Source organism: Lissotriton helveticus, chromosome 6, assembly GCF_964261635.1.
Source record: "Lissotriton helveticus chromosome 6, aLisHel1.1, whole genome shotgun sequence".
NCBI classification, from domain to species: domain Eukaryota; kingdom Metazoa; phylum Chordata; class Amphibia; order Caudata; family Salamandridae; genus Lissotriton; species Lissotriton helveticus.
The window spans coordinates 16,215,557-16,227,777 of record NC_136067.1 but is presented as its reverse complement, the minus strand read 5'-3'; the positions used below and the strand labels follow the sequence as shown (position 1 = coordinate 16,227,777).

Sequence of the window (12,221 nt, the reverse complement as noted above, 5' to 3'; positions counted from 1 at the left end):
TTGTGCAATCAAAATGTTGATATTTTCAAAGTAAAATATGGTCCTCCCCTCTGGAGGAAGGGTGCCTTGTCCCTCTATCCAGGTTTTTGTTGTTGCTAAGTAAAGGTAGCTCACCGGTCATACAGTCAGAATAGGTCAGGTTCAGGATGTGTTAGTAAATGGCCTAGCTCCTTGGAAACTGTTGCAAGGTACCCAAAAACATGTAATGTTAAATATTATTGGGGGAAACATATGTGAGTAGAATCAGCTTTGATGTGTAGAGCCTGGCTCAATTCTCTGTGAAGAGCAACGCTTGTTTGTAACATGCTGTAGTCAGCCTTTTCTTCAACCTGTAATCAATGAAGACAAAGTTACCGAGATGAAGATTCAGCCCTGTAGACAAATGTAAATTCAATGAAGAGAACAAATGTCTTTACTTATTGTGTATCTTTATTCTCAGGTACTCAGTAAGATTGCGGAAGAAGAGAACACTAAAACAAATTACTCATTCGTGAACTTGTTTAGCACTCCAGAAATGAGAAAAATCTCTCTTTACACAGGGCTGGTATGGTAAGGGAATATTGTGTATATGATAAAAAATGGTGACCTCAAATATTTGTTATTCTTGGATAGTGGAGTCAGATTTCTACCAATGTATTCTTGCCTTCTCTCATATAGGTTTGGTGTGGCATTCTCCTATTATGGAATCAGCCTCAACATCACAGGTTTTGGGCTGAACATGTACTTGACCACCTTCATTTATGGAGCCATCGAGATACCATTCAAGTTGGTCCTGTACTTTTTCATAAAGAAGAGAAGTCGACGTCAAATACAAGCCTGGAGCATCCTGGTTTCCGGCTTCCTAATAGGCATCAATACCGTCATTCCAGTCTGTGAGTTTCTTCCGGAAGCATGCTTTCTCAATACGTTTTTAGTAATTTCTTTTGTATAGTGTCCGCTATATAACAAAGAAGAAAACAGCAACTTAATACAATGTATTCCTTACAGCATTACAATACACACTAGTATAAAGAAAATATATATGAATCAGAAAGGAGGAAGCAAACAGACTCATAGCTAAGTATAATCCTAGTAATTTATCCCTATTACACTTGAATTTTCTGATAAGATGCTGGAATGTATAGAACAAATATCCAATTGAGGCTAAGAAGGCCATTTTGACTTCCAAGCACAGGTCATCTATCTTAGCGTTGCATCTCTAAATGTGTGGAATTACCTTCTGCCATATGATGGAAGTCTTTGCAATCCATAATCTCTTATCTCAGTTCATTGGTATTGGAGAAAACGTTAAATATATATGTTCCCATCAACTTGATAATCTTGGGCATAAAGCAAATAGCTTATAGTAAAGAGACCCTACTTGAAAAACTCCTAAAACAAATACAACAGAAAATTTTGGAAATTGACTCTACTTTCTGAAAATCTCTAATAGTCATGTGAATCTATAAAACCATACATTTGGATAGTCCTTATCTTCCAAGGAACGTAGATGACCTTCACTGTAAGTTTTTTTTGTGTGTCAATCTCACCATGTCATCATGTCCTATCGTATGTACCTCTAATCGATATTTAGTATAGCGTTCAGTGATAGTCCCCCACACTAAAGTCTTGGTTCAATCAAACCTATTCTATTTCAACAATGCCTCTGCAACTTCAACTGCCAAGCCATTGGTTTACATTCTCTCTGTATGTGTGCCACAGATGCCATCCAGTTAAGCATGAATCTTTCATTCTAATTTCTGGAAAGCATGCATGTTGCAATTAAACATGTTTAGAACCCCCACAGTTTTCCAGTTTTAACATTTTAGCTAGAACAAGATATACGTGAACTGCTCCGTTTGTTCCTATTGGCAGTACAGCCTGAAATGTGCCAAAAACAGAATGAGAAAGAACAGAATTGGAATTGATAACTCTTGTCTTAAGCAGTAAAGAACCTGCTGTCTTCCTATATTGATATCCTGTATTCCAAACCCCCTACATTTCCTCTGTTAATATTTTTCTTATGTTTGATCACAGTTACCAGGTTGAGTGAGAATGGTGATGGCAAACAACCTTAGCCACCCTTATGACCTTAGATGAACCCCATTCTTACAGATCCTTGCAATACTCTATTGATAGAGCCCCTCATAAAGTTGTACTCAAATCACTTGTGTTCCAAAGTACAACCTCAAAATGTTGTCAAATCGTTGCTTGACAACACCTACTGTGAATCCTTACCCTTGGTAACAGTGAAAATGTCAAGCATTGAGCAATATTATTTCTGCCACATATTTTTGGAATGAAATTGATTTGATCTTTATGAATCAGGCTCTTTACTATATTATCTCATCTGCAGATAAAGAAGTTTTTTCATCTTCTACAATTCAAGTTTATTAAAGAGATTGGAGTTTCACTCTTGCATTCGGTGACACCTTTAGCTTCCTTTTCCGCTTTTAGTGAATTAATAAGTGAGCTGAGGCCCTCCGGAGAAACTGACATGTTCATTAGATTATTTTCTTACACTGAAAGTTTTGTTTCTATGACCTAATTTATAAGCTCTCTTGCTTTTATATTCATTTGCTTCCTACTGTAAGTAATATTTATTGTTTGGTTAATTAAAACCGTTACAATTTAATAAAACGTTGTAGCAGCATAGTTCATATTCTAAAACCATTTTTTTAAATATAAAAACATAAAAGGACTTTCATGAGTTATATTGACATGTGTAGATCAGTTGTCAGTAATTGTTTGCACAGACCATAAGTTAAGAAAAGCAAGGCTCAATTCTCAAGTAGGGAGAGAGGGACTGTTCCGTCATCGGTAGGTTGTTAACAGCAACAAAGGAAAATTGCTGTTGGCTTTTCTGCTTAAGCACGTATCTTCTGGGTGTTGAGTGACCACAAAATGTCAATTTTGCTTTAATGTAACGTTTTAAGGGGCCATGAGATGCAAAGATTAAGCGACCCGGTCGCTTGACGAAAGAGCTTTTGCCCCTGCCACTTTCATGAATTGAACAAACCGACACGATAGCTGTAGATCTCGAACTCCCAAACATGCCTTCACAGGTTCTTATCCGCTTACTCACAAGGAGCGGTTTTGGTAACTGTCGCCATTGGGCCTGTAAATTTCTGCATATACATAATAGGTGTAATCCACTTTCATTAGCATCCTCACAAAGGCGGCATATTGACTGACCCTGTAGTCGTTTCCACGGGGGAAGATGCGGTAAAGATGGTAAAATACCCAATCGAAAGTGAAGATATATTTCTTTCTTCTTTCTATTGAAACCCGTGCCTAAGTATTGTTGTGGAGACGATTTGTCATAGCTGTGGACCACAAACCATTTGTGGGCTCTTTCTGAAAGTATCGCCTTGTCTTCTACTAGTGATAGCTTTTTCACTGTCTTGTTTACAATTTGTTTAACCCGTTGGCTGCTTCCGTTTTTTTGCGGCAGTGCGGGCGTTTTAAAAAATGGGTGCAGTTACGTCGGCCATTGGCCGACGGCAGCACCAGCGAGGTAGTGCTGCCGTCGGCCAATGGCCAACGGCAGCAGCCAACAGGTTAAAACAATGGTAGAACCCCGAGGCGGCTCAAAGTTCCTTGAGTCCCAGACAATCTATTGATGTTGTCAAATAGGTCCTTGCTGCACACTCCCTCTTTAGGTGTATTTTGTTCCATAAATGTGAGTTCAGTGTGCCTGCTTCAGATTTTTTTATCCTATACCAGCTCTTAGCATAGGCTCCTTTGCGGGCTAATTCTTGACTTTGCATGCTGAATTCTAGCCTTATTTGGGCTGGTGAGACGTACTTTGGTAAATTAAATATTATCCTGGCAGCTCTTGAGACAGTTCTGTCCAAAGTCAATGCATCTCTTCCTCTCAGACATTCACTCCCATAAGTGATTGCCGGGATGAGTTTCGCTTGCCAGACTTGTAGCAGTGGAAAAAGGCTAGGGCCAGCAGTTTTTGTTAGATAGATTTTATGGCTACCGCGATCGTGTTGCCTCTTCTTTTAATTGCTTCTTTTTTAAATTGAAAGTCCCCTTACTATCCATCATCACTAGATACTTATATTGGTCAACTACTTTGATTGGTGAATCTGCCATATACCAGCAATATTTAGAGGTTTCCTTCTTGGGATGTATCCTCATAACCTTCGTTTTGTTGTGATTAATGGTTGATCCATTAGATATTGAATATTGACTTGTTGTGTCCAATACGTGTTGGAGGCCAATAGGGGTCTGGCTGACCAGTAAGAGATCGTCTGCGTACAAGAGGTTAGAAAGTAACAGCCCTCCCAGTTTTGGCGGATGAGAATTGCAGATATCCAGTTCTGACGAAAGGGTAGACATAAATAGGTTGAAGAGCGTTGGTGCCAGGACGCACCCCTGTTTAAGCCCCATGGTTGTTGGAATTTTTCTGGACAGGTACTTTCCATCCCCTAGCTTTACTTGGACCCAAGTATTTGTGTGAAGCAATATTAACTGTAAGCAATTATCCACCAAGCACTCGTCTTCAAATATAGTCTGTAAGATCCAATGTTCAAAATTCGTTTATTCCATCAATTCTTCATCAGATTTCTTCATCCAATTTATGACAAAATACCAGCCAACACGTGTTTCGTCTGATCAGTATGTGATATACAGACTTCTTCAGGGCTGTAATTAATACAGTAACCAAAATTATACAAAGTAGTACTACACTCAATATTCACAATATAATACACCGAATCCGTGTGCTAGAGAAAGGTAAACCAAAGAAGTACCCGTCACCAAGAGTAAAGCTTGAAAAACCCAAAGTGTATCCATAAGTATCTAGTACCCGAGTCAGAGTACATTTCAACCTATATTTTAGATCAGATAATTATAAGCAACCTAAAATACCAGATAGGACCCAGTCACCAACCACACTAGCAGATTGGTCATCATGCTAGTAAAACTAAATCCTCAGTAACTCACCATTACTCCTAATGCAAATAAATGTGGTTCGTAATCCGTAGTTAAATCAAACTCTTCAATCCAGTCCAAACGAAGTAATAGTCTGTAAATAGAGCTAATGTCTCTTAATATACACTTCTATTTTATCTCAAGGTCATCAGTCATTATTTATAGCGCTCTTTCGTCAAACTGAGGCTTAAACACACTCCACCATCTTCCTACCCATTTGCTGTGTACTACAAATTTGCCAGCATGTTGCATAAGTATTAGTTACTGATACATATACAGTTCTCTCAGTACCTATTTTTTATCATACGGTCTCTGGCTCTACTTACAATAGGTATACAGTCTACAATTGACTTAATATACATCCATATCTGTTTCCAGTAAATACCTTAATATATAAGTAGAATCGCCTTCCAATTTGTCGCTTCTTAGTATGCTTCGTCTCAAAGTTGCAAAACCGGTATAGTCTTAATCAGACCCTCGTAAATATTCCACAAGATCTCGCTATCCTCGTATCTATAGACCGAAATCAGTTTAATACAGTACATTAGCGTGCGCCCTTATGTCAATAATATCACATATGATTTATATTCAGATCTCTGAATATCTATATTGATTCTTGTTATCTCTAGTTCTACATTCAATCTATATACGGTCTGCAACTGACTTAATCTACATTGCTATCATTAACCAATAAATACCTTAGTCTTTAAGTAGATTCTCAATCCAATTTATTGCTTCTCGGCTTGCTTCGTTTCTAGTCAAAAGTCAAAGACTCTCCCAAGTATTCCAGAACATCTCGCTATCCTCATAACAGTGGGCTGTAAACAATTTAATAAAGTATATTAGCGAGCGCCCTTCTATCAAATAGGCGTCTCACGCCCAGCGTTGGTTTTAGCATTCAACTCACCGCGTATCTGCTCCTCAGTCATCCATAGACGGTCGCGTTCGGCAAGCGCGCCATCTTAGAGTGACAATAAATAGTCTAAACCGCGGGCGCCATCTTTGAGTGGTGTATCTCCATATGTACACAGAATCCTATACGGTATTCCAAATCCTAGCTATAATATACAGCTTATCCATACACAATTTATGCCCCAACTTTAAATCTACTACTACTCGCCGCGTAACTGCTCCTAAATCATCCAGAGGCGATCGCGTTATACACGCGCGCCATCTTAGAGTAGTAGTATCTAACCACATACGCGGGCGCCATCTTGAAGTGATAATTACGAATACATAATCGTAATACTTTAAAATATTACTAATTCTAGGATTAGGTTACTACTAGACCACTTTGTCTGTTCATAGTGTAAACTCAAAATAATTGTAAGCCCTTATTTCCACATTGTATAAGAAAAGAGTAGTAAGTGCTATTAATTACAAGCGCAACACCCTGCGCTGTTTACATTCATTACTGATTACACCCCATTATTATGAGTATTACAGAACATATATACATGTATTTATGAAGCCTTCGCATATTTCCAATAATGTCACTCATTAAATATATGTTCCATCGCACCAACATATTACCTTACTTGAATGAGCAGATTCTCAATTTACATTAATCAGTCTTATTAAAGTCCAAACGACCTACATCTGGCAGTGTATGTCAGTTAAAAGGGTCCAGGTGGTATTATCATTCTGCTCTAGTTTGGCAGAGTTGCTACGTACATCCAGGAATCAGGAAGATTATGAAAGGAGGACAGGGTAAGAGTTACAGTTACAAACATAATACATTCTATTCATCTGTACTTCTTTTAAGCTCTATCAGTGTAAAGCCATATACTTTGCTCAAACTCCATTGGTCATTGTTGTCCTAAGTAATATTCAAATTCGTGGTCGATGTTCAAACCACGTTCAACTGCCTTAAGCTTTAATAGCCACATTACTTCTCTGCGTCTTAGCTGTAGTTGCCTATTCCCACCTCTAACATCACATTTAATATGATCAATTCCATGGTACTTAAAAACATGTTTCTCTTTTTCATTAAAGTTCCTAACGATGTGGGAGGCTATGGGATAACGAGTATCCCCTGTTTTCAATGCTCGGCAGTGCTCAACCATTCTGTCTTTCAATTTTCTGATGGTGCTACCAACATAAATCTGTTCACAGGAACAAACTATAACATAAACAACAAAAGTAGTGTTGCAGTTAATAAACATGTCAATTTGATGTTCTCCTGTATTGTTATAGTTAAAAGTCCTGATCTTGTTTACCGCCCACCTGCAGGAGCTACATCTTCCACATTTGTGGAAGCCTGTAGATCTCCCAGTGAGCCAGTCAGGAACAGTGTTCTTCACAGGGTAGCTAGGACTGACAAAATTAGAAAGAGTACGGCCCCTTCTAAAAGTAAGTCCAGGTTTATCTCCAATAAAAGGTATTAGGTCTTTGTCCATCTGTAATAGATGCCAGTGTTTATTAAGGATTTTATACAGTTGGGCACTATCAGTACCATAATTTGTAACTAGGCGAATCTTTTCTTCTTTAGGCGCAGTAGACTTGTCTTTAAGGGTTGTTGACCTCTTAAGTTTCTTGGCTCTAGTCACTGCCTGCTCAACCACTTTACTCTGATAGCCACGTGTCAGAAATCTTTTTGTAAGATCATTAAGATTATGCTCAAAGTCGTTGTCCATCGAACAGTTCCGTCTCGCCCTTACCATCTCACCATAAGGTATCGCATTTACTTGGCTAACTGGATGACAACTTTGAGCATGCAGAACTGCATTGCAGCTAGTTGGTTTGCGAAACATGCGACTACAAATTTTCCCATCTTTAATAAACAATTCAATATCTAAGAAATTGATGCTACTTTTGTCATAGTGAGTAGTAAATGACAGATTCAGTACATTGTCATTTAGGTAGTCAAAGAAACCTTTGAGTTCATCAGCTGAACCTGTCCAAATTAGGAGGCAGTCGTCTATGTATCGCCCCCAATAGTGGATATATTGTATCCATTGTTTACCGGATGGGCCCCAGATTCGCTCCGCCTCAAAGAACCCCATAAAGAGGTTCGCAAAGGACGGAGCAAATCTAGAACCCATCGCGGTACCAAGGCGCTGTCTGTACCAATTTCCATCAAAGAGAAACACATTGTTTTGAAGCACTAATCTAGTCATCTTCAAAATCATCTGATTGTGATCGTAGTATTCTGCACTTCTCTTACTTAAAAAGAAGTCAATTGCGTGGATACCTAGTTCATGATCGATGTTGGTATACAGAGATACCACATCGAGGGTAACCAATGTCATTCTGTCATCCCATACCAGATCGTTCATCAAATTAAGTACATGCTTCGAATCCTCAATAAATGAGGGTAAGTTTTTAACATAAAGCTGTAAAAAGGTGTCAATATATTGGGAAAGACATTCCGTCGGTCCCCCAATACCAGAGATTATTGGCCTGCCTGGTGGTTTAACCATAGATTTGTGAATCTTTGGCAGCGTATACATACATGGTGCCCGTGGTGTAATAACTTGCAAATACAAAAATTCATTACGATCAATAAGGGTTTCATCATACCATATTTTCAGATGATCATTAATAACCTTAGACAGGCTCGTGAGTGGATTACTATACAGTTTTTCATAATACACCGGATCATTCAGTTGAGAGTATACTTCTTCTTTATAGTCTATAGTATTCAAAATTACTATATTCCCACCTTTATCCGCTCTGCGTATGATGATGTCAGGGTTATTCTTAAGTTCTTTTAGTGCCAACCTCTCCCCAGGCGATAAATTATCTATGTACTTCTTTGTCCTAGCTGAAAATTTAGCATCAGTAATTCTGTCTATGTCTTGATTCACCGCTTTGGAGAAGGCTTCAATTGTACTCCCAGATGCCACCTGAGGTGTCCATTTAGATCGTTCCTTCAACCCACTGTCTTCACTCAAGAACCTGTCTATCCCCAAATCATCCAATAACTTGAGTAATGTCACTGGATCTTCCTCTCTCTCAGTAAGGGACAACAAAAGTTGCGTTTCTTTAAGTTCTTGAATTGTGATTTCACTTACGGGTTTTATTTTTGCATATCTAGGTTTATCTGGTACATTAGCAAAGTGTTTTTTCAGTTTCAACCTTCTAACAAACTTGAACACATCAATTTTAATCGAGTACCAATCAGACATAGTCATAGGGCAAAAGCCCATTCCTTTTGTAAGTAAACTGATCATATTCTCAGATAACTCAGTTGATGACAGATTAACAATTTCAATATTATTTACATCATTAGCATCATTTTCAATTATGGTTTCCAAGATCTTGTTCGCATGCCTGCCCTTACTCCCTGTCCTCCTGCCGCCTCTGCCACCTCTCCTGGTTTTTTTACGGTTGCCACTCGATTCCTCTCTGAGTCCCTGTTTCCACGGCGCAACCTGTGCACCTCTACTAAAAAATTATTCTCAAGGGATTGAATGGAAGCGGTCTCAGAGTTTTCCTCAGATTCACTACTAGAGATGTTACTTGAACCAGGGTCACTGTCACTGGGTGATGAGGTGCCACTTTTTTGTTTCTCAGTATTAGATTTAGTAATGAGATAGTCGAATTTCCTTGCAAAGGTATATACACGACCTGACCGATAGTCCTTTTCGTCGCGTTTTATCTTTCTTGCTTTCCTTTGCTTGATATCATTTTGTAAGTCATTTAATTTTTCATCCAAAACAGTATAGTTTTTAATTGTTGCTTCGGGGAGATTCATTTCTTTAATTTCATCTTCTACTTTTTGTATATCTACAAGTAGTTTAGCTATTTTTCTCTCAGCATTTTCAATGAGAATATTAATTAGGTTTCTGGAACTAGTGTTAAGTTCCTTCTCCCATGTAACATAGAGATCAGGTTCCAGATCCTCGTAAGTAGGTATAATCTGGGACCTGAGGCCTCGTGGAATTCGATTAAGCTTTAGATATTGTTTTAAAGTGGCGGCATCCCACCATTTGTTTAATTCAGTGCGTTTGAGGGATTCAAGTTTCACAAACTTGGCTCTCAGGCCTTCTTTTTTCGTCTCTTTAGGTGGTCCCATGGCAGCTCCTATTGTACCTCCTGCCACTAGTTTGTCAAATAATTGTTCAGCTTCCTTATCTCTATTCATCTTAGCTTATGCGGCTGCTCCCTAACAATAATTACTTAAACTATATTGGCAACAGTTAATGTGGAGCGCACAGCGTGTGTAAGCAAGTAGACACAGTTTCAAGTCCAATTGGTGCTCTAAGTGGAGAGAGTAGGTTACCACTACTCAATAAATGTCATAAATGACTAAAAGTAAGCAATTATCCACCAAGCACTCGTCTTCAAATATAGTCTGTAAGATCCAATGTTCAAAATTCGTTTATTCCATCAATTCTTCATCAGATTTCTTCATCCAATTTATGACAAAATACCAGCCAACACGTGTTTCGTCTGATCAGTATGTGATATACAGACTTCTTCAGGAAGGCAGGCGATTCTACTTATATATTAAGGTATTTACTGGAAACAGATATGGATGTATATTAAGTCAATTGTAGACTTTATACCTATTGTAAGTAGAGCCAGAGACCGTATGATAAAAAATAGGTACTGAGAGAACTGTATATGTATCAGTAACTAATACTTATGCAACATGCTGGCAAATTTGTAGTACACAGCAAATGGGTAGGAAGATGGTGGAGTGTGTTTAAGCCTCAGTTTGACGAAAGAGCGCTATAAATAATGACTGATGACCTTGAGATAAAATAGAAGTGTATATTAAGAGACATTAGCTCTATTTACAGACTATTACTTCGTTTGGACTGGATTGAAGAGTTTGATTTAACTACGGATTACGAACCACATTTATTTGCATTAGGAGTAATGGTGAGTTACTGAGGATTTAGTTTTACTAGCATGATGACCAATCTGCTAGTGTGGTTGGTGACTGGGTCCTATCTGGTATTTTAGGTTGCTTATAATTATCTGATCTAAAATATAGGTTGAAATGTACTCTGACTCGGGTACTAGATACTTATGGATACACTTTGGGTTTTTCAAGCTTTACTCTTGGTGACGGGTACTTCTTTGGTTTACCTTTCTCTAGCACACGGATTCGGTGTATTATATTGTGAATATTGAGTGTAGTACTACTTTGTATAATTTTGGTTACTGTATTAATTACAGCCCTGAAGAAGTCTGTATATCACATACTGATCAGACGAAACACGTGTTGGCTGGTATTTTGTCATAAATTGGATGAAGAAATCTGATGAAGAATTGATGGAATAAACGAATTTTGAACATTGGATCTTACAGACTATATTTGAAGACGAGTGCTTGGTGGATAATTGCTTACTTTTAGTCATTTATGACATTTATTGAGTAGTGGTAACCTACTCTCTCCACTTAGAGCACCAATTGGACTTGAAACTGTGTCTACTTGCTTACACACGCTGTGCGCTCCACATTAACTGTTGCCAATATAGTTTAAGTAATTTATGGTTAGGGAGCAGCCGCATAAGCTAAGATGAATAGAGATAAGGAAGCTGAACAATTATTTGACAAACTAGTGGCAGGAGGTACAATAGGAGCTGCCATGGGACCACCTAAAGAGACGAAAAAAGAAGGCCTGAGAGCCAAGTTTGTGAAACTTGAATCCCTCAAACGCACTGAATTAAACAAATGGTGGGATGCCGCCACTTTAAAACAATATCTAAAGCTTAATCGAATTCCACGAGGCCACAGGTCCCAGATTATACCTACTTACGAGGATCTGGAACCTGATCTCTATGTTACATGGGAGAAGGAACTTAACACTAGTTCCAGAAACCTAATTAATATTCTCATTGAAAATGCTAAGAGAAAAATAGCTAAACTACTTGTAGATATACAAAAAGTAGAAGATGAAATTAAAGAAATGAATCTCCCCGAAGCAACAATTAAAAACTATACTGTTTTGGATGAAAAATTAAATGACTTACAAAATGATATCAAGCAAAGGAAAGCAAGAAAGATAAAACGCGACGAAAAGGACTATCGGTCAGGTCGTGTATATACCTTTGCAAGGAAATTCAACTATCTCATTACTAAATCTAATACTGAGAAACAAAAAAGTGGCACCTCATCACCCAGTGACAGTGACCCTGGTTCAAGTAACATCTCTAGTAGTGAATCTGAGGAAAACTCTGAGACCGCTTCCATTCAATCCCTTGAGAATAATTTTTTAGTAGAGGTGCACAGGTTGCGCCGTGGAAACAGGGACTCAGAGAGGAATCGAGTGGCAACCGTAAAAAAACCAGGAGAGGTGGCAGAGGCGGCAGGAGGACAGGGAGTAAGGGCAGGCATGCGAA

The 12,221-nt window shown here is 38.4% G+C and overlaps 1 protein-coding gene across 1 annotated transcript in view; it reads left to right on the top strand.

The window, feature by feature from the left end:
- Positions 1 to 12,221, top strand: part of LOC144762144 (solute carrier family 22 member 7-like) — a 235,376-nt gene that overhangs the window by 94,714 nt on the left and 128,441 nt on the right. Inside the window, exons 7-8 of the mRNA XM_078647294.1 lie at positions 440 to 549; positions 658 to 872. Coding sequence (XP_078503420.1) covers positions 440 to 549; positions 658 to 872 — 325 coding nt within the window. The remainder of the gene's footprint in view (positions 1 to 439; positions 550 to 657; positions 873 to 12,221) is intronic.